A 22,889-nucleotide genomic window follows, 5' to 3' on the forward strand; every position below is an offset into this window, starting at 1 on the left:
GACCACTGTTATTCTTGTGTCAATGATCTAGATTTTGCTATATTTAGTAAACTAGGCAGGTTTGCAGATGATACCAATATGGAGGATTGGGAGGACACTGTAGAAACATGAATAGAAATTTTAAACGATTTTAGATCAAATTCAAGACTGTGCAAAAACCTGGCAGATGATGTCTAATGTAGACAAGTGCAGGACCTTTCATGTGCTTGTAGCATAAAAGTAAAAACATAACCTATAATTACAAAACAGTGAGAAAAGAGGTTACTTATGAAATAGACTTATGTGTTTATGTTGACACAATTTGCATCTTATAGAGAATGTGGGGATACTATTAAAAAGGCAAACAAAAAACAAAATTAGACACAATACAAAATAATATATCACATACTGTAGTTAACAGTATTGAATTTATATCAAGCGATATTATGTCACATTGTGTAATTCACTAATGAAGCCTCATTTAGAATATTGTGTTTCAATATGAACAAGAACAACCAGATGTTCTACACTGACAGACTGAAGAAACTGAACTATCTTAGTTTCAAATAGAGATTATGAGCAGACCTTGTACACGTGCTCACAATCCTCAAAGACTTTGACAAAGTCAACCCAATGTATGGATCAGGCTATTCATGTTGTTGAAGTCTATATCCTTGCTTCCTTCAAACAATTGGATGGGTTCTTGGATTAAAAGCTGATAACTTCCATATGGGCTAGATACACCAATCGGCCTCCTCTTGTTTGTAACTTGTTTGTGACAGCTTTATTTGGGAACTAAACTGGGGGGTTTGCCAACAGGGGGCATAAACTAGTCTGGAGCTGTACTACAATGGAATGCCTGATTCCTATTATAACATGGAATAACCTAAAAATAAAGATTAAAATGAAGGTGCTGTGTCACTCCTTGAAAAATCAGTCTGCATTGATCACTATAGAACCTGGAGCCACCCAAGTATCTATCATACTTAGAATCTGAACATTTCCCGCACTGGAACCCAAAGTTTACCTGGATTTGTTCAAATGGCACTTCAAAGCTGAAGGACTCGTTGTAGTAAGGGTTAAGAGTATTCTTCTTGATTGTCGTCTTCTTTTTCTTGAGCCTCTTTCCATTCTGCATCAGGTGGATTTTCACATAGGGATCTGCAGAAACCAGAAGCTTGACAAGTTAGAAAATGCAATAATATATTACAATTACAATTCTATTTGCTTGTCTATATAAATGGGAGAGAAAGAAGCATAAAATGCATAGGAAAAGCACAGGGCCTACTTTTATTCTGAGTTGATAGTGGAACAAAAATGTGGTTTGCTATCCCAGAAGACTGCTTTTTGTCTTTACATTCTACACTGTACAGACCTCAAACCTCTAAACACAGGGTTGGATTTATACAGTATATATTTACAAGATAGTCTTAAAACAGTACTGCAAACCAAAACATATCTCTCGAAGCATTTCTAGATCAAGGAAAATACATCTAGTTTTTGTAATCCTGCACAACGGGTCCCTCTGATTAGGGCCTAATCCCATTGTTAATTTAAGAATAAACAAATACGAAAATTTAGTTCTAGTTATGTCGGTGGTCTACACTGAGGCCAGCAGCATTAAGAATCAATGACCATGCTAACACAGTCCTTTACCGTTCTTTGTTTCAAGCAGTGATGCACTTCTTGTCCTTCTAAAACAGAGTATAATCATCCTTTAATCCTGCAGAAAAAGCCCTTCAAGCTTTTTGTCTGTGAGCAATGCCAGTCCTGATGACACATTGTCTGCACTTGTTTAAATGCATCCCTTTGCTCAATGTACCATTTTGTTGAGCCAAAAAACATCCATTCATTTATACGTTCCACAATTAATTATCACAGTCCTTTTATTAGTAGAGTGGCATACTTAAAAAAAGGGCAAATCTCAAAATTGTACAAAACAGCGATGGCCGTGAAATAATTAAATCAGTGTTACACAGTTATAGGATATATTTTTCCTGCTTCACTGGTTGCCTTTTAATCTTAGAATTGATTTTTAAATCTTACTGCTAATGCACAGAATCTGGGTCTCTGTTTCTGAAGGATCAAATGTGTTCTCACACTTCTTTTGTTTTGTGTTCTTCATTCAAGAAGCTGATCTTCAGTCTCTTCCCAAAGCCAGGTTATAAATCTAGGGATCAGAGCCCTCTCATTGTACAGTGCTAGTACTGTATTTGAAATTACAAAATGATGCACATACACAAAATTAATCTTGTACAAAACCTGAACTTGCTTCATTTCAAAATGAAAATTCTCTAAGAGTAAGATAAATAACATGAAATGTCGGCATAAAGTAAAGAGAAAAACTGAAATATATTGACTGCATAAGTATTCAGACCTGTGAAGTAAAATCTATAGTGGAAGCACTCTTGGTAACAATTACAGCTGCAAGTTTTTTTGGCACCATCAGTTTGGTGCAATGTTTGCCCATTGTTTTGCCCCAGGTCTCTCACATCTCTTACACTAAAACTAAGTTTATCTCAATAACATCAGTACTTTGGACCACTTAAGGATGTTAATTTTCTCAGTCTAAAACACATCCAGTGTAGCTTGAATCAATGTTTTTCTGAAAAGTGAATTTGCCAGTACTTTTCTCCATCTATGTTCCCATTAATCTTGATACGTTTCAAAGTCCTGTTGTTAAGAAGCAGAACTATAACAATAGTAGTTCAGGTGGGTAGCTGCGTCAGCATGTGTAGGCTGCAAAGGAACAAGTAATAGCTGTCTGGGTGATCCGGAATTGTCCTGAGGGGCCTTGAATGAGTGTGGTGGTGGCTGTGTACTTGCAGGGTACACTGCAAGTCCTGCAAGTACACCTCTGACGGCCACGACCACACTAATCTCTCCGTCTGTGTTCTCAAAGACGGTTTTCCGAACTCATACATCAGAAAGACCACCGAAACTAAAATTATTCTGCAGTTAGGATCACACATTCTCCCTTCCCTTAACGACAGATTACTGTTCTTTTAAATTTTCTCCATTCATTGGAAGTTTCATTTCACACCTCTCTGCACCCATTCTGACTTCACACCTCTTGATTGGCCTCTCTTTCTGTCCCCTGCTCCCGCCTCTCACTCCTCCTCCCTCCCAACCTTTGTTCTCCCGCTACTTTACCTTTGCCTACTGCCCTGTCTCTCTCACACCTGAAGAAGGCTCCACGGCCGAAACGTTGTGTTCTCTTTCTTCTTTTTTTCAGCATAGAATAAACCTATTACTTGTTCCTTTGCGAACTATAACAATGCTGCCTCCACCATGCCTGACAGTTGGGATGGTGCTGAATGAGTGATGTGCTATGTTTGGTTTCCAAAAGATGTAGTGCTTTGCATTTACAACAAAAAATTCCAACCACAGATTGACCACAAACACTCATCATCATCACCACTTATCAGCATCACTTAGGAGCTTTGTTGCAAGTATCATGGGGGATTTGATATGTTTTTCTCAGTTCTATAAAAGTCCCCCTTGGAGGTGTGACTGGGATATTGCTGACAAATAGACATTTTCAACCACCTCAGCCACAGCACTCTTCATCTTTTTCAAAGTCAGTGTTGGCCTCATGGTAGAATCCCTAACCAGCCTGTTTTAAGTGTCTTTTTGACTTAACTACTGTATGCTCAAAGGAATATTCAGCTTTCAGACTATTTCATAAAAGTTATCCCAATGTGTGCCTTTATACTTGTGTATTCCTAAATTGTTCTGAAAGCCTCTTGGTTTTCATGGTTCAATCTTTTCTTCAATCTCCCTGAGTGACTTTCCAGAGATCGGTGTATTTTATTCTGGAATCATGCAAATTATTATTATTGCACTCTTCTAATTGTAAAGGTAATTCTGTACATGTAAATTAATTTAGGTTTAACACAGCAAAGGGTTTGTATACAACCATTACTTATTCCTTTTCGTTCATATTAATTATCTATTTGCTTATTTATTTCCTTTAAATGTGTAAAGTATGCTGTACATATAACACATTGTTAGTTCAAAGTGTCATGAAAGAAAGTTTTAATGTAATAAAATGCGAAATCTGTGCAAGGGTCTCAATGTGTTTGAAAGGCACTGTATGTGCCAAAGCTGTGTAGTACATACCCTGATTCTAAATATTAACTGATTAGAGTCAGTGACTGCGTTTAAACTTGGACTAAAACTTGTTTTTAATTTCTTGGATTTTTGTTAATTATGAAATGGCTTCACAGTGGCTTGTGAAATTTGCATTAGGCTTTATAAATTAAAAGCCTGCTTGACTGATTAGTGTGTTTTTGAGTACAAATTTCATACTGTACTTCAAGATCATTGTAGGGTCTGGAGGCCAGAAACAGATGAGGACTGCACATATGAAGTGTGTGTAGAATGGATCTTTTATACTAGCCTCAGACTTTGTAGGGGCCATAGTCTCCTTTTCACAGTGTTATATCTAGTTCTCCTGAAGACAATCTTCTACTCTTTCACTTCAACTCCTAATAATTCATCTAGTAATCAGGTGAAGAGCCCTTGTTAGGGATGCAATCACGTCTATCAGCCTTCCAGTTTTATCATTAGCAATCAAGCTGTTAAGGTGGTACTTATGTTTTATTTATGCTCTCAGAATGCTAATCAACCAGAAGAACATTTTAGAGGAAAGTGTCTTGTATTTGAAATGGAATTGTTCAAAAGGTACTGAAGATTAGGAATGTATATACAGTATAAAATTTTCCCAAGGAAAGAATTTATTCTGGAAAGGATTTGTTAAGCACATTAGGTGAAGCTGGGCATGAGAATAACAAAAATGATTCTAAAAGCATGGGAAATATTTCTAAACTGACTTGTTTGATACAGTATGTAACAAAATTACTTCAGCTAAACCTGTAAAGTAAACTGGAATACAAGTAACTGAGTTTTCATTTACACAACTAATTTGAAAATAAATTTTAAATTGCAGCTACTAGGTGAACAAGGACATGAAATGCAGACCATTTTTTTAGCATTTTGCCAGTAGGAAAGTATTGTCAAGAATGTAGGTTTATTTTATACTTTTAATACTATATACAGCTTTTTATTCTGTATTTATTTATTATATTTCATTATGCATAACTGCACAGAGAAAAAAAATGATCTTATTTAAAATTTGATGGCTCCTGACAGCAGATAGTCTAATTCTCATCTTTTTTCCCAGTCTTTCATTGAAGGACTTTGCCTCCACCTAGTCCACTGCTATCTGTCAGTTTATATGTGGAAACTGTCATAAAGAAGCCTTAGCTTATTTCCACTGCAGCTTGAGGGATAAAATACTTTCAGAGCGTCATCACAACTCCTCTATTACAAAGTCTGAAATTTCTTCACAATTGATGTCTCTTTTAATTGCTGTGACATCCTATTCGAAGGCCCTAGATGGTCTAGACCTTGATATTTGCTATATTCATTTAGGGAGATGGGAACATGAAAAAGAACACTTATAAACACGCAAACGCACACTCCACAACCATTTTAATTTCAATTTCTGCAGAACATTTTTTATTTATTAGCTTGGAGATATAAATTGGATATTTCTGAACTAATAACTAGTCAATTACCACTCTGCTAGAACAAAACAGTTATTACATTGGACTGGCTACTGCTTCAGCATTAAATTTACTCTTAGCAGTTGAAGAAACAATCAAAGTGAAAAAAGATACAAGCTGCTAATTTCTTGTGAAGTTGTGAAATGTCATTGGGTTTCTGATAAAAAAGCATACTATGCATAAGAATGTGTTATAAGAACTGAGTGCATACTATCTAAATTAGAATCTTCAATTCTCCAATAGTAGATGTTTTACGGAAAATGTCTATAGTTATAATATTTTAGCTTTTTGTTTTGATCTACTGTAATCCTTTGTGCCTTTTAGAAATTAGGCAGTAATTTGTATTGTGGCTGCAATTCACTTATAAACAAGGTGTGTCTAAGGCACTGTTTTGTTGCAGCATGAAACAAGCAAAAAAGCTTTTCTTCATGTCTGTATCATTGCGTAAATTGACCATATTCTGCTGCCGTGCAGCCAAGTATATTTTTTTCTTATTTCTGCTTTTCTATCATCCGTATAGAACTACTGAAGATGAATGTAGAAACAACTTACAAGGCAAAATGTACATTTAGTTCTCCTAAGATCAAAAGCTGACTGAATTTTGTAATTGCTTTTACAATTCAAATTACTTGTAATGTATGTAGCATCAAAGGCCACAAACTATAACAGCTTTAGTGGGAAGTGAGGAAAGGCTGAACAAATTCAGGATATAAATAATAATTAGGGGACCACAGTGATACTGCAGAATTTCTTGTCTTTAGACTTCATTTTTAGAAAGTGTATACTGTATTTATCAAGCTGTATTCTTTTTATCTTTTTATTTTGAGTCAGCTGAATTTCCTGGTGGAAAGTAGTTGCCATTATTTTAACTGCCTCTGGCTAAACTCTGGCTAAACATTGCAGCTGGTATTAATCTACTGACAGAGATGAGTCTTCAAAACAATTAGGCAGGTTTGGTTTTGTTGTAGCCCTGTGCGTCACAACTTCAAGGTCTACATGTAAAAAAGGAATAAATGGAATATGAAATATATCCTTGTGGCTGGAACACTCTGAGTGGGGAGTAACTATAAATGCACCGGGCATTGTAGCTCATTGATCAACAATTTAAAGGCACAGGAATGATATCAAGTGAAAATATACTGCAAATTATTCGAGGCTGAAGTATTGGTAACCTGTTAATGGCAAAGTTATCTGTAGCAAAGAGCAACACTCAATGAGAAGACAGGTGGGTATAAATGACCACCAAAACATACACAGAATCAATACTTCTAGCTCAAGATTCCTAATGTTCTCTCCAATAAATAAATAAAAGCTATGGCTGACTGTCGTTTGGAATCATGCATATCAGGACAGCTCTATCCACAATATTCATACATTTAATTTTAATGGCAATGTAAAGATTGAAAGCTTGTTTGCTGTATTAATGAACAGTGGTTTGCATTAACCTAATTGTTGGCAATTATTGTTAGACTAAAAAATAATTCATCTTGACAGGAGAACCTGACTGTTAAAACATTGAACAGCACTTTAAATTTGCAGTCTTTCCATTTCAGCCTTGTATTTCAGCTGATATAAACACTTTTATCTCTACAGGAAAGCTTTCACGCTGCATTCCACAGACTGAAGAGGCCCTGTTTGGAACTAACAGTGAACTCTCCGTTGTTACCATATTAGGAATCAAACAGTGCAGAACTGTTTGTACTTTTAGAAGAGACAATCAGCTGGGAATGTCTGGAGCTTCCAGCCAATTTAACTGAAGGCAAGAATATTACATTAAAGAGATTCTGCAAAAATTCAACCAGTTTTAATAATGCACAGTTTTGCCTGGCTTTTCCCTTAATAGCTAATTAGTATAAATGTTTTAGATCAATATGTTAGAATTAAGATTAAGACTCCTTGAGGCACAGAGCTGTAAAAGGACACTCTAGGTAATTAATTTCTTAACAGATTGGCAAAAACATATTGGGACAAGTGAAGTGTAACACTGGAAGTCATTGGCTGTCTTTTTGTTTCTTTTCTTATTTACATGGATAATCCTGCCACTGCAGAATCATTTTTGACACTGTACATGTCTTGAAATTCTACACTGGAGGTATGGGTCAATGCTTAAGACTTGGTCTAGAGTGCTCCCAGTGTTACCTTTTGGGAAGAATCGATTACTAAACTGGTTTGCTTTTTGTCAGTCCTAAGAGTTATGGAATTACTATATTTAAATCTTAGATAATGTATGCATGACTTCTGCTTTCCTGATTGTTATTGAAATAAATTCCTATCACTTTCCTTGCCATGAAAAGACAATACAAAAGGTCTTTGGTTCTTAATGCAGGATCACACTGCCCCCTGCTGACAGGCATTTAGATTGTGCACTATATTTTGCTTATTTGTTAACATGGGTTGATTTGTACAGTATGTCAGTCTCACGTTTGCCCCATTGGTAAGGGTACATGTATACTGGGTGGTATGTTGGTCTGTTTTTACGACTTATTTTGTTAAATATTTCACCCCATGACAAAAAGACCCAGGTGTTCTGTTTCATTTAATACATTAGACTTATTAAATAAGACCTGGGTGCCAACTGTGTGTGGGGTTTGTATGTTTTCCCTGGGTTTGAGTGGGTTTCTTTCAGGTGCTCTGCTTTCCTCACACAGTCCAAAGACACACTTGTAGGAAAACTGTCCCTGGTGTTCGTGTTGTCTGTCATGAGGTGGACTGGCATCTCGTCCAGGTTGTACCCTGCCTTGTGCCCATTGCTTGCTGCAATAGGCTATGCCTCCCCTTTCCCTGCAACCCTGAATTGGATAAAGCTGTAAAATGGAAAATGAATGAATGGGTGGATGGAAGGAGTTTTTACAAAATACGATACCAAGCATTTAAATCAGATCACGCAGTAAAATTACTACATTACAATTACCACGCAGTAGATAAAAGTTTAAATTTGGAAGTAGTGCAGGTGTTCTGTGAACCATAAAATGAGGAATGCCCAGTTTTCGAATAAGGCTTACTTGCTACAGTATTTTTCAAAGTTTGTTTCTTTTCTTTAGGGCTTTACCACAATCCCATTAACAGTCTAGCACGATTCAATGACAGGAGCCTGACAGGGGAAATTTATCAGGGCTGAAGTTGCTGCTTCCACTTCAGATTTTCTGCTGGAAGAATGATCTGTGACAGAACTTCCAACTCCCACACAAATGCTTCAGGCCACAGTGTAACTCTCTCCTCACACAGCAGCACAGTTATAAACCACTTAAACGCCTGTGACAGGGCTTATTCGAAAGGAGGGGAAAATGTCCCACATATTCCATAGGTTCTATAGACTTATTAGGTAGACTTATTCTAATGTTCCTGATACCATCAGCTGAATACTGCAGATAAAGAAGAGTTCATTAAGCCCATGATTGCAGCCAGAATTCAAACAAAAGCCTGTTACCGTCTTCAGCACTAAAATAGCAGCGGAAATAATTTATTTTTGGTCGTCCCACCAGCATATTGACAGTGAGATGTACTGCATTTATATATTTTTTCAATTCCCAGGGGCAGGCATCATAACAAAAGGATTAGGGGAACGTTATCAGAGAAAGCAACTTCTAAGGCTGAGCTTGAGGCCCCTCAGCTAGGAGTGTGTGAGCAGTGAGAACCATAGCAGTTCTCACCCACACAGGAGTCCAGCTTCTTCCTTGAGTACCTCCTGTTGAAGAACAAAACATTGCCAGTCACCCTAATTCAGATGGGCAGAAACCCAAGAAATCTCATAAGCCCGAGCTTCGCTTGTGTTCGCAAACGGAATGGAAAAAGAAATGAACAATGATTTTCCACTGCCAATCCCCCTAATTCAGTTCAAGTTCACATACTGCAGCTGCATATGTTTAAATCTACATTCGATAAAACCTTTCAGCTAATAAGACCTGCCAACTATTTCGGAGGGTGAAGGTATTACATGTGCACGTTTACCTTAATATATGGTTTTTGCATGTCAGGAATTCATTAATAATTATTTGGCTTGAATGATAATAATTTATTTTTAATCACAATTAGAAATGTATTAACCTGTGATCACAGAGCGTCCTAGAGCACAGTGAGGCCAGCTAAAAAGGAGGTAATATACTCTCAAATGTCTTATTAAAATATCAATAATAAAGTATTGCTACTACTATAAAAGAGCAAAACACAACATACTGTACCATGCAATAAGAGCAGATAGCTGGGATCAGCAGCCTTGGAAGTAATACCTGATTTTATTTATATAATTTTTTCTCCACTGTAAGGCATTTATTTTTTGGATGAGAAGGCTCAGGACTGTGGAGAGAAATACCCAGATAAACAGCCGTGTTTGCACCTGCACTCTCACAGTGGGTTCATTTTAGTACATTAGATAAAAGATAAACTACAATTTGTTACTCATTCGTAACGAGAAAAGGATATGGGGAAATGATAAATGGTGTTAGAGATGAAATGCCGCAGGTGTTTTCACAAAACTGGTTAAACGAACCTGCATTTCGCTAATGTGCATGGAGTAAAGCTAATGCATCAGCCATTTTGTATAATGCACTTAGATAATGGTAATTTGAATCTGGTTGCTTTCTTCCCAATTCTGACACAACCTTTTATAGAGCTGCCTGTTCGTACATATTTATTACACTCAATGAGCTGTTCTGCAACTTATTGCTTGTTCCTTGTGATATATAGATATAATATATTTCTAGAGACTGTTTCTATTTTATCTTATTTTTCTTCTGCTTTTTATTTTCACTGTCTGAAATTCAACTGATCCAGCTGCATAAAAATTTCAGTAATAACCCGTCCACATCACAAAACATAACAGCTAGTTGCTTCATATTCTTGGTAGTTAACAGAAAGTGCTCTCTGATCACTTGGCACATTTAAATGAGGAACCCCCCTCGTCTTCAGAAATATAGGAAAAGAACACTTTAACAATGTCAAAGGTTTAGTTATTTCTGGAATTCACAGAATTATCAGGTATGCAGTAACTCATCACTGTAAATAGAACAAACACATTTTGTAAATACTTGGGAGGGCACAGTATGTTATATTTACAGTAAAAATTTCAGCTGGCAGAGGAGCAGGTCCTATGTTTTGCAAATGTACTTAAAATTTTAAATTCCCAAAAGACAGAAGGCACCACGGTGCTATAGAAAATTAAGACGTGTTGTAGGGAAGATAGGACAAACCTTTAGAACTCATATTGTAAGTGAATTTGAATATCTTAATTTTGCTTCTGAGGCAATTTAAAACTAATTACATGCCGACCTAGTTGTGAAGATCAAAGCCAAATTAGTCACACAGACAATAAAAAAAATCTAAAAAAAAATACCCTCCATAAGTGGGAGAAGAGAGGAATAATGAAGAATAACAGCTAGCTGGGCTTCAAAACATTTTATTTTTCATTTAGGACTATATGTATGAAAAGCAAAACACTCAAAAAACTTGGAAAAAACATCATATTCTTCAGGGTATAGCTGTCATATAATACGATAAAACCTACTGCATTTCTTTAGACAAAATCGTGACTTTCACTATATGTAGGACTTTGGTTAGAGACTATATATATTTTTTTTTTAAACAATCATAAAGATGTCATGCATAGTGAACAAAGGACCATTATAAATTCTAAACAAACTTTGAAGGTAAAATAAAGGATCCTGCTTCTGTAAAACAGCTAGATGTGGAAGCATAAATATACAAGTTACACAACAAAACAGATCAAATTTAGTTGTATAAACTTTTAAACAGGACCAGTTTATAAAGAAGTCTATTTCCATGTTTTTTTAAGGTTCCTTAGAGTCCTTCTAACAGCACCACCAGTGACAGGATCTATTAACCTTTTCTGGTGTTGTTACTTGAAACAACCTCTTCCTTGCTATGGAAAAATGTTAACTTACAGTTAGACTGTTCAAATATAATTTAATACAATCTGAAAATTCCATCTCCTTTGCATCTGTATCATTCATTATATGACCCCTTGTTTACTTCTTTTTGAATCGTTTACTTCACAGCAATTATTAAATGCTATGTCCTGTAGTACAGCACATCAGCAGGGTCAGTTTATGGTCTGTTACATAAATTACATGTCCTGTTTTTGTGGATGTCACTGTTATCAAATGCCTCACATAAAAACTTAAAATGAATCTGTATTGTAGCACACATGAGGTCCCATAATTGGGTTTATGGTTGGGTGACTCACAGAGCAGTGACAAATGTCAATGCACTCAAAGCCACAGGGTATCAACCTCCACAAACTCCAGTGGCAGTGCTGTCATGCTGCTTCCCATGCATGCATTTTTGATAGGTGTGACCCCTGATAAGGACTTCCTTTCTAATGTGGTTGTGATGTATTTAAAACACTATTTTACCTTATCACTCACTGGCAAATGAGAGCAAAAGAAAACCTCAATCAAGAAGCACTTGGGATTTCTGGGCTAGGGTCAGTAGAAAAAGATCAATTGAAGAGAAAACTATTTTGACTGCGTACAGCAGTGTGTCCCTGCACAGACCACACACCTCAACTTAAGTAGTGACAGTGGGATTATCATGTCACAATAAACTTAAAGTTGCTCTAACTTGCTTTTTAAATTAAGTTTAAAACTACAACATGAAATAAAACCCAAGATGAAGATAAAAGTAGATACAATTAAACAGTGATTAAAATTAAACAATGATTGAATTCTCTTAAAGGTGCCAGAACCTTTGTCTAAATATCTTTGTGGTTATTCAAACTCAAATTTCCAAATAGACTAAAAAATAAAGTGAAATACAATAAAACTGTTTGAATTCTGAGAACTTTTCAAATCATAATTTCACATATTTCAAGGGAAAACAGGGACAACAGAAATAAATCTTAAAGTGAACAATATTTTGAAGAAATGAATTTTTGGCACAAAAGAGTTGGAAAAACTCTTTTTTAAACTAAATACAACGAACAAGTTTTAAAAATCAATTTGCTGCTGTACGGTTGTTTTAAAGCATTTTTTTTTAAAGTTTTAAAACTCGTATGAAATGAACTAGCTCTTGTTTAGAGATGATCTTTGAACAAAATAGATTTGAAACAGATCTGAACAATCATTTAGATTGCCAAAGATGATTATGGAAATAAAAATGGTTTGTTTTCAGAAATTACACACACAGCACAGGACATGTAAGCATCCCACAAGGATTGTGCAGAAAGTGCAAGGACAGCAAAATGCAGAGCGTAAAGTTTCTGTGGAATTCCTAAAGGTTGATTTACTACTGTACATGAAACAAGTAAGCCGCAGACAGTTGTTGTGAAAAACATGACTTCACTTTAATGGAAAATAATGAAAAAAGGGGAGTGGCCAGCATGTGGGTGAATAAATAATAAGTTCCCTTGAGGGCACCATTCCTGAATGATAAGGAACAGGTAATGGGTTTATTCCATGCTGAAAAGAAAGGAAACAATGTTGTGTTTCCTTTCTTTTCAGCATGGAATAAACCAGTTACCCGTTTCTTTGCAGCCTACGCATGCTGACGCAGCTACCTACTTGAACTATTCCTGAATGATGCCAGCTGGTTCACCCCAAACTCAGTGTTTGTTTGGAAGCACCAGAATTATTTTTTCATCTGCTCTGTAGAGACGTGGTGTGTGCAAGGAAAGCAGAGCAGGCAGGAAACTGCACAACAGATGAGTGAGCTACCATGAGAAACTGGGTGAATGACTATATTAGCATTCATTCAACAGTTCTAAATACGATAATCAGAATATATCCACTTTTATGTAAACAGAATAAGCAATTTACAAAGAAATGGGTAAGAAATAGAAAAGGCTGTATACATGATGCATCACATAGATACCATTTATTGTGAAAATATACTACTTTGTTTTTAATCTAGAAACATAGATTATAAATTTGCCAAAGTATTGGTAATGTCTTACAAAGCTCTAATTTGATCACACACTGCTTCCTCCTCATCTGTGGTTTTGCATATACATGGTGTCAGTCCAAATCTGGTATACTTCAAGCTTCAACGACATTCTCAGAAGCCTAAAGCTTCTCAGCCGATCTCTAGGACCCAGTTCAACATTTACGCCTGTGAGTTCTCACTTGTCCATCACATGACAAGATCGAAGACCCACCACACCTCTCTCAAACTTCACCACATCTTCCTGAAGATTATTGTGCTCACTTACAGTAAAGGGACATGCTTAATATTAACTTTTATAATATTTCTTTTTAAAACAGAACACTGTACAGTATTATAATTACTGTATAGTGTGTCATGCTGTTGTGATACATGGCATATTTGTGTTGATTATCTTGGTCTATTAGGTATACCCATGGTATACTGTATATGTGGCATAGGAGAGCTTTTTCCAAGTACAATATAGGGATTTTTTATTATTTATGGACAGTTCAGTAACGTATCCCCTACAATAAGGAGGACAGGAGGACATGCTACAGTTCTGATACCTTCTGAAAGAAATGCTTTCTTACATACCCAGATAGAAGATGCCATTATGTCCTGCTGGGTTATTGTACAGAACTGTTTCATGATAAACAGTGTGCAGAGTATTTAGGTTCTCATTGTCTTTTAATGTTATGCATCATAACTTGTTTTCATATTCATTGACACTTCTCTACATGTTCACGTGGTCCAAATAGCAAATGTCAATGTAACATGACAATAACTGTATACTGTATATCAAATTGTACTTTTTTGATTTGTGGTATTTTAAGAAATAAAAAATAAATAATACCAGCAAAATTGTAACTACAAGCCTCCAGTATACGTGATATTTGTTATTTGAAGATTATGGTTTGTTATGCCTTATTCAGTAGAAATTATGTAAGAACTTCACACACAGTTAAGTATCTGAATTTACTGTGACTGAATAATATGTAAGACAGTGGGTGCCCCCTGCAGCTAGCTCACACCTCAAACATAGCATCAGCTGTGACAGATCTATCCATCTAGACAGTCTCCGGGGTGCATCAATATCTGCACAAATACACAGTCAGAAAACACAACTCCTGACGCAACCAAGTCGCAATGGATCAAACCCTATATGTGGTACATGGCAATGCATTCTGACAAGCACCAGACGTGCCAAAATCAGCTACTTGGCAACATTCATCAACAAACACCTTCCATTTGGGTAATGTAATTAGAAGCAATCAGCAATTACAAGCTTAGATCATTTGCTGACCGTAAGGAGCAAAATAATTTGTTGATTGTGAATATATTGTGTGAATACCTTTCCATGATTTTTTTTGTGAACTATTCATGGATGTCACAATAGAGAGACATGTTTAAGTGAAAATAGCTTAAACTTTGGGTAACAATATTTATTTTAGAGCTTCAAGAAAAGATTAAGTACAACCTTCCAATATACAAAACAGGGGCCCAGAGAAGGAACAACTATATTACTTTATATGGATCAATATCCATAGATGAATATTGCAATGAAATAACTGCCTTTTTTATTTTGTCTCCTCAGACAACATTAATCACTAGGACGGGCCACTTACCTACACAGCTCAAAGGCATTCAGATAACGGCATCAAGCATTTTGCTGCAAACCGAGACAGTAACAACCCACAATCTTCAATTACCTTTTCAAATTGTTTTTCTGCTTTTCAGCAAAATCAGTCATTGGAGCTAAATGCCTAGAAGCTCAACTGCAAACACAAAGTATATGATGCTTTTATTTAAATCTGCAGACTGGTGCTATTTTACAGACTCTTGAACTAAACAATTCTTTACACGTAATAAGAAAAAATATCTAAATGTGGAATTCTTTCTGTTTCTGTCCATCATGAGTGATGGAGGACAGTTTGAGCTCTTTAATAATGGATCCCTGCACTCTTTGATGATTACTTCAGAAAGGTCCATCAGTCAGCAATAAAACAGCTCATTAGCTTGTGTAGTACAACACAAGAGAATGACAGAACATTTACTGTCCCAAAGACAAAACCTAAGGTGCATTACATGCACCACATTTTCATTTCCAAAAGTGTTTTAAAGGCTTAATGGATATTCTAAAAAATAATTGAAAAATATTATGAACATAAGAGCTACCTCTGTTGATTTAAGACCCTGTTCTTTGTTTACCTTCTGAACTTTGCTTTAGAATGATTTACACGTATCTGAAAATTTAAAACTCTCCCTGGGAAATTTAGCAAACAGGGTTTGTTGCCCTAGCTGGATGACATCATGTCACCCTGTCTCAGTCTATTGGTCTCTTAAATGTGACTGACCTTTCTGCCAATCAGGCATTCACCTCCTTCAATATCCTGCAACAGGCAAGGGGTTTGAAACTGAGCTCTGCGATGTTCCATTATTTCTGGCTACTGCAGTAAGTCATCTGACAGAGCTTCTGAGAAACATTTTCATATGTGTAAAACTGAAGTATGAGATGCGTCCGTGTATGTAAAGATTCTTATGAATTTGGCTACATGACTCTTTTTGGTTTGACACTAGTAAAGTTTTTTTTAGTCTTTGTCTGTTTCACTGTTACTTCAGCACATCACGATATTGACCATTTCATTTGTACAGAAAAAAAACGTATGTCTCTTATTAATAATCTACACAGCAACCTTAATTGACTGACCCACAGACATATTTAGTAGACATCAATGCTGCACCGTAAAAAAACACGAAATGAACAACAGCTTTGTGCCATAGATCATATTGTCACCAGCTGTGCATTTTTGCAAAATACTAAATAACATTTACAATACATTTTCTACTGTGCAAGAATGCTGGGGATTCTAACAAATGCCAACAAAAAAGAATGTATTTCATTTTTTTTTCATTCAACTGCTTTTGAAATTAACCTTTTCTCCCTTCTTTTCAAAATCTTGGACAATATGATTGTCATTTATAATTTCTGTTCATTACTAACTTTATTGTTTATGTTCCACTCTGTGCTCAAGGGAACCCTTTTGGAAAAGCAGATTGAATATTGTTGGGAATCTTGTAATCAAAAGGATTTCTAAGAACTGCAATGGCTGTCTCAAATTCCCTGCACAGCTCTTCTGAGGCTGCATTTTAAGCTTGTTCTTTACAAACAAAAGCATTAGACACTGGGTTTTGGTTTGAGAAACTTGTTTTGTTTGTACCAATTTATAAGTCACAATAGGTTTACATAATATTGACACAAAAACACAATAACATTTTCAAGCACATATGTAGTTTAAGCAGATATTTAAGAAAACACCTCACTCAACCATATTAAAGGATCTATACTCTTGTGAACATGATCAAATTGATACAATACTGTATATATACTCCCTAACTGACTAAACTATACTGATACTGATACTGATACTATCTCTCCCATCCTAGCGTTATTCCTGCATCAGCAGGGTCCGCTTGTCAGCATGCCCGTCTCCATTTGGTGGTTTGAGCCAAATCTTTGAGCTGACGTTGCCATAAAATGCAACCGAGAATACTCCAACCAGTGAGTCGCTCCGCCTACCATCGGGGAGGGGGGGAGGGGGGAGGAGAACAAAGTAATGTGGCCAATTCATAGAGGGGGATTATTAGGGAATTAGAAATTAGTGAAGGATGCCAGGGTTACACCCCTACACTTTTCAAGAGACAACCTGGGATTTTTAATAACCATGGAGAGTCAGGACCTCAGTTTTACATCTCATCTGAAAGACAGCAGTCATTTTTACAGTATAGTGTCCCCATCACTATAGTGGGGCATTAGGACCCCCATTGACCACAGGGTGAGCACCCCCTGCTGGCCTCACTAACACCTGTTCCAGCAGCAACCTTAGTTTCCCCAGGAGGTCTCCCATCCAGGTACTGACCAGGCTCACACCTGCTTAGCAGGGTGTTGCAGGGTGACATGGCTGCTGGCTCCATTCTGATACTGGAGCTACTCTGATTAAATGTAAACTTCCTTTCCAATGCAAGGTAACTTCAAGTATGTTCATGAATGTTTTTGTTTATGAAGGTATATTTTCTTGCAAGAGTCACAGAATGTTTCAATGGAATTTTGAATTTATTTGTGAAACAATAAACAAGTATACATCAAGTATACATAAACTTTATGTTTTACAATTATTTTATTGTAAATAACTTTATGTCTAGACTGCCATTTCCTTTGCTAGGAGAATCACAACAAACACTCTCTACTTATTTCTTCCCTTTATCGCTCTCATTAGGATATAACTAAACTACTGAAACAAAAATGATGCTGGATGGTGTCCAGTGTAAACATCCTTGACAAATATGCCAGACCCAGCACATTTCCAGTTAGACTCTAAACTAATACTGCTGCTGATTTCAGATGGGATTCCTTGCATCTGTGTTCTCAAGGATTAATGGGTAGATCTACTGTATACTAGCTCAGAAGGAATAAAGACAAAGCAATAGGCTAATTAAATAGATATCAGTATACTGTACATATCTATATTTCCATGATATAAAATAGAAAGCAAAACCAAAACATTTTGGTGGTTGAGCCTTCTTTGGTGTGAAACTCAATGGCAGAAATGTGTTAAATCTATCTTCTTTTCAGCATGGAATTGGTATCTTCTTGTTCACATTGCTACAGCTATAGGTGGCTAGGAAGTGTCTCTAAGAATCTAGATAAAGTGTGTAATAGCTGTCACTGTAAGCTTGGCAATATCACCCTGCAACTCACAACTGGCAGTCCACTGAAGCTCAGCAGGTGTGAGCCTGGCCAGTACCTGGATGGGAGACCGCCTGGGGAAAAACTAAAGCTGCTGCTGGAAGAGGTGTTAGTGGGGCCAGTAGGGGGCACTCACTCTGTGGTCTGTGGGGGTCCTAATGCCCCAGCATAGTGATGGGAACACTATATTGTCGGGTATGGAAGAAGAGGACAACCTGAAGAAGGCTCCACAGCCAAAAAAGTTGTGTTTCCTTTCTTCTCTTTTCACCATGGAATAAACCTTTAACTTGTTTCAATACTTCAAATACTTGGTAGCAGTCTGGGGTGGTCTAAACATAGGTCTCAGATACACATACAGGTGTTGTATGTAGTGTGTGTATGGTCATTGTTAATAAATATACTGTACTATACAATATGTATAATCCAGTTTGCCTGAATTAATATTCTTTTCACCAAAGCTCTCACAGAGATAAAAAATTAATGTGCCTCTATCAGTACCAACCACTCGGGTATGTTCTTGGCAAAATCTTTACAAGTTGATTATTTATTTTATTTATTGACTAAGCCACTAGGTCAATTGCTGTTATTCACCATTTTTGTAACCCCCCATTTGTAACAATATACTGTATACTGCATATAAAAAGCACCTCTTTACTGAGAGAAATGTCATCTTATAATGCCATGGCAGACTAGAAAAAAAATATCAGATATATGATGGGATGAGAAAAAGCAGAAATTGGCAAGAAAAGATTGAAGTGCTACTGACATTTTTTGTTTCAGATTCTGAGGGACCTCTTGCTGTTGGATGATCTGCTGGGAGAATCTGTTTGCGAGGTGGAAGATTGAGTGAAATGCCAAGTGCTGTCTCCTGTTCCAGATGAACATTTTCTCTCTTCTTTAATTTACTTTTGTTTTTGCTGTTCCAGAACTGTGATTTTGCACTCCACCCCCATCGGTATTGTAGTGCCGTTCTCTAGGTTTAGCTTCATTTCAGTTATTTCACTCAGTTTCCAATAATACATTTATACATATATACAAATATAAAAAGTAGGTTGAATTCATTTTTTTCTAAGATTTTTAAAGTTTCTACATATAAAAGTCCTACATCAAGTCATACTTAGGGGGATTTTACAGAAAAGCATCATAACCCAATGGGTATAAAAATGATTTAATGACTGTGTCTTACTAATCTGATGATGGCATTTAAATGAGATATTTCAAAACTAATTTGAATAATTAATAAAACATCTCAATTCTGCAGAATACTTTCAAATGATGGTGTTTTGTATGTGAATAAATCTCATCATGGAGGCTCCCCTGAAACTAAAGTTAATAGAGTGTTTTTTTCCTTACCAAGCAAATCCATCATGAGAACATACAGTACATGTAAGAAAGGTTACAAAATGAGAAAAGGCCATTTGGCTCATCTGGTAGCTAGTAGCTTCTTGATACAAAAATCTTATCCAGCTTCTTGAAAGAAGAAAAAGTTATTGGCTTCAACCACACAACTGGATAACTTGTCCCATACTCCCAAACACTTTAGGTAAAGACGTTTCCTATTCTCAGTTTTAAATGCACGTCCATTTAGTTTCAACTTCTGTCCTCTGGTTTGTGTCTTTTTACTGCTTTCCCATCTTATCTGAAAGAAGTCCTGTGAGTGATGTGTCAATATAGACACCCACGTCTATTTCAGAAGTAGCCTCTACTAGCTCGGCATTTATAGGTTATGTTTTTACTACCTGCATCTAAACTCTTGCACTTATCTACATTAAACATAATTTGACAGATGTTAGGCCATTCTACTGTATTTTACCTACAGATACAGTACAGATACCTGTTGTACTACTCTAATAACATCACCCTCATTTTAACATTTACCCCTTATCTGTACTCTCTTTCATATTTATTAACCAATTCTCAATCCAAATGCACACATTTTACCAAATATCAAGCACTTATTTTAGAACAAATCTTTTATGAGGAGCTTTATTAAAAGCATTCTGAAAATTTCAATAGACCAAATCAAATGCTGTGTGTGGGCGCTATTGTTGTTGCTTGTTCAAAGAACTCAGCAAGTAAGTTTGGAAAGACCTACCTATTCAAAATTCTATGTTGTTTATTCCTTAGGATGTTATATCCATACAGGTAACTGTGACAAAAGGCTGTGCTAGGCCTTTGTTGCATGGCCTTGTGGCCTATCATGTAGTTCTTTTTGTAGAATCTATTGCTATGCTATTTTTATATTATATGTATGGTTGTATTTTGTTATGTGTTACCTGTTGTGGGTCCACAATGGTGTCTCATATCCGTCTGTTCCACCATCTTGTGTCAAGTTACAGAGCCTGCTGACCCACCCCTTAAAATGGAGGTTCAGCTGTCCATCAAGAGGACCAGGGGTGGGGCTTATAGTATATAACCTAGCCTAGGTGGTGTAGTAGTTGCAGTTTTTTGTTTGGGCTCCCTTATTAAACCTGCACTTATTTTATATATTTATTTTTATGGTATACAATGTCATTGTCCTCATGCTGGGTAGTAAGATAGTAAGTAACAGCAACCCTCTAATTTAGTTCTCATAATACTTTCCATAACTTTACATCATTTGAAATCATGTCAGACTTGTTGGTCTATAATTACTTGTGTCAGTTGTTTTCTTATCGATCGGCACATTAGTTATTCTGTGGTCTGTGGGTACTATCTCTGTCTTGAGCAACTGTCTGAAGAGTTGAGTCAATGGTTAAACAATAACATCTCTCATTTCCTTGGGTGCAATTGATAAGATGCCATCTGGGCCTACAGATTTATTTATCTCCAGCTCTTCTAGTACTTGAAACATGTCTGCTTCTATGCAAATACTGTTTAATAAATAACTTCCTTCTGCACCCTGAGGCATGCTGTCTGCATCTTCCGTAGTGAACACCTGAGTGAAATACTCTTCTAGTACATCTGTCATTTCCCTTTCATCTTCAAGTTTTCCATTGCTGTCTTGGCTACAGTTTACTAAATCCTAAATGCTTTCTTTTGCGGGGGAAGTAATGAAATAAGTTTTTATTATTGTTGTTGTTGTTTTTATTAGCCTCCTTTGTAATATTCCGATTTTTCTCTTAGATTTTCTAACATCCTTTTTGACCTGTGTTTACAGTTCAACCTTTTCATTAACTGGGAGCACACTGGAAATATAGCATAATTACATTTAGTAATTGTGTTTCATAGGTAAGAGTACCATTTACTGATACATAACCTCTAACATTTATACTTAAGTGAGCAGTTGTAGTGTTACAGATTTCCCTACAGACAATTGTTATCCATCAAAGTATACAATAAAGTATAACAATGTTAAATGGAAATATTGTGTCTTCCGTGTGTTGCGGTATTTAGCTCTTTAGTTTACAGGTAAAACCAGTACCCTGAATATGTGATTGTTACGGATCCTGTGAAACCTCATAAGAGCAGAGGTGTTATTCTTGGTGTCCTTGCTAAATCCCATTCTGGGAGAGCACTGTCTGACTTCTCTAATGTTCCTCCTTAATTCAAATGTTGAAGCAGTTTCTCACTTCTCTACTTGTTCTGCTGTGTAGTGGAACTCATAATGCCTGCATTCCAAGGATACGGTGAGACCTCTAATGTGTAAAGTGTTTTTGTATCTTTTGACAGTAAAAAAGCATTACTGAAATGCAAAGATTTAAACAAAACGAAAGGGACAAGTGGATCCGAGTTTATTTATGTGTTTTAAAGTGCAGACTCATGAAAATTAACACGTCTAATCAATATGGAAATCTGAACAGCAAAGTTCCAATCTACTATCCTCACAGCTCTGATGGACAAACACTGTACACCTGGTGGCCTTAGCTTTGTTGTACTGTTAGACAGTTACAGGACAGACCTGGTGCATGACAAGTAATAAACTGGGGTGTGGTGAACAATTAAAAAATGATAATAACTAGAGCCGAATAAGAGAAGCAATCAGCTGAGGTGAAGGTTAACTTTGGTGGAAATAAGTGCAAGGAAAGGGTGTTTGTGTGTTGCAGACAGTGTTAAGTGTTTTTTAAGACCCACGTGCTTTTGCCAGTTTTTCTGGTATTATTCACAAACTACAAACCTGCCTCTTTAGCAACAGCAAGAAAGGAGATACCACAAAAAATGGGAACCGAATAGTAAAAAAATATATATGTAAATTTAGCAAAGCCCAGACTTTCTGAGAAAATATTGATAAGGATTATGAATTTGGATACAATACTGTAACATACAAAATCAATCTTGTATTTATATTTAATGGTGAACTAATTCAATTTCATACTGAATTCAGAACTGAGCACAAATTATAACAACAATTATCATTCTTTGCAAATTGACTCTCAACCAATTTCTTCCATATGTTGTCCAGTTCCATAGTTTTTAGAAATTTAACAAGGTACAGTTTCCTGCACTCTGCAGGATTCTTCACCCAATCCCTTGCTACTTTTTACATTTTTTGTCATGCAAGTCTTTCCGTTTCATTGCTTAGTCATGACATAACACTGTAAGATTGTACTTAAGAAGAGTTTTATATGTATGTGAGTGTGTGTCAGAGATTGCACCTCTATCCCCTGCAGACATTCATTCATATTACAGACGCACCGCACTACTTCAAGCAATTTTACACAATTGTGCAAGCCCTGCCCAGGAAAATACCAAGAAAAGAAGGTTGACTGAGCTCAGCTCATAATTGAGGAGAGTCGATTCAT

At 36.3% G+C, this 22,889-nt stretch overlaps 1 protein-coding gene across 6 annotated transcripts in view; it reads right to left on the minus strand.

Moving 5' to 3' along the window:
- Window positions 1–22,889, minus strand: part of syt1a (synaptotagmin Ia) — a 310,182-nt gene that overhangs the window by 9,590 nt on the left and 277,703 nt on the right. For all 6 annotated transcript variants that reach the window (XM_006633538.3, XM_015352864.2, XM_069192263.1 and 3 more), the window contains one exon: window positions 1,007–1,140. In XM_006633538.3, the coding sequence (XP_006633601.2) occupies window positions 1,007–1,140 (134 nt within the window). The remainder of the gene's footprint in view (window positions 1–1,006; window positions 1,141–22,889) is intronic.

The sequence above is a fragment of the Lepisosteus oculatus genome, chromosome 7 (genome assembly GCF_040954835.1).
Source record: "Lepisosteus oculatus isolate fLepOcu1 chromosome 7, fLepOcu1.hap2, whole genome shotgun sequence".
In the NCBI taxonomy this organism is placed as follows: domain Eukaryota; kingdom Metazoa; phylum Chordata; class Actinopteri; order Semionotiformes; family Lepisosteidae; genus Lepisosteus; species Lepisosteus oculatus.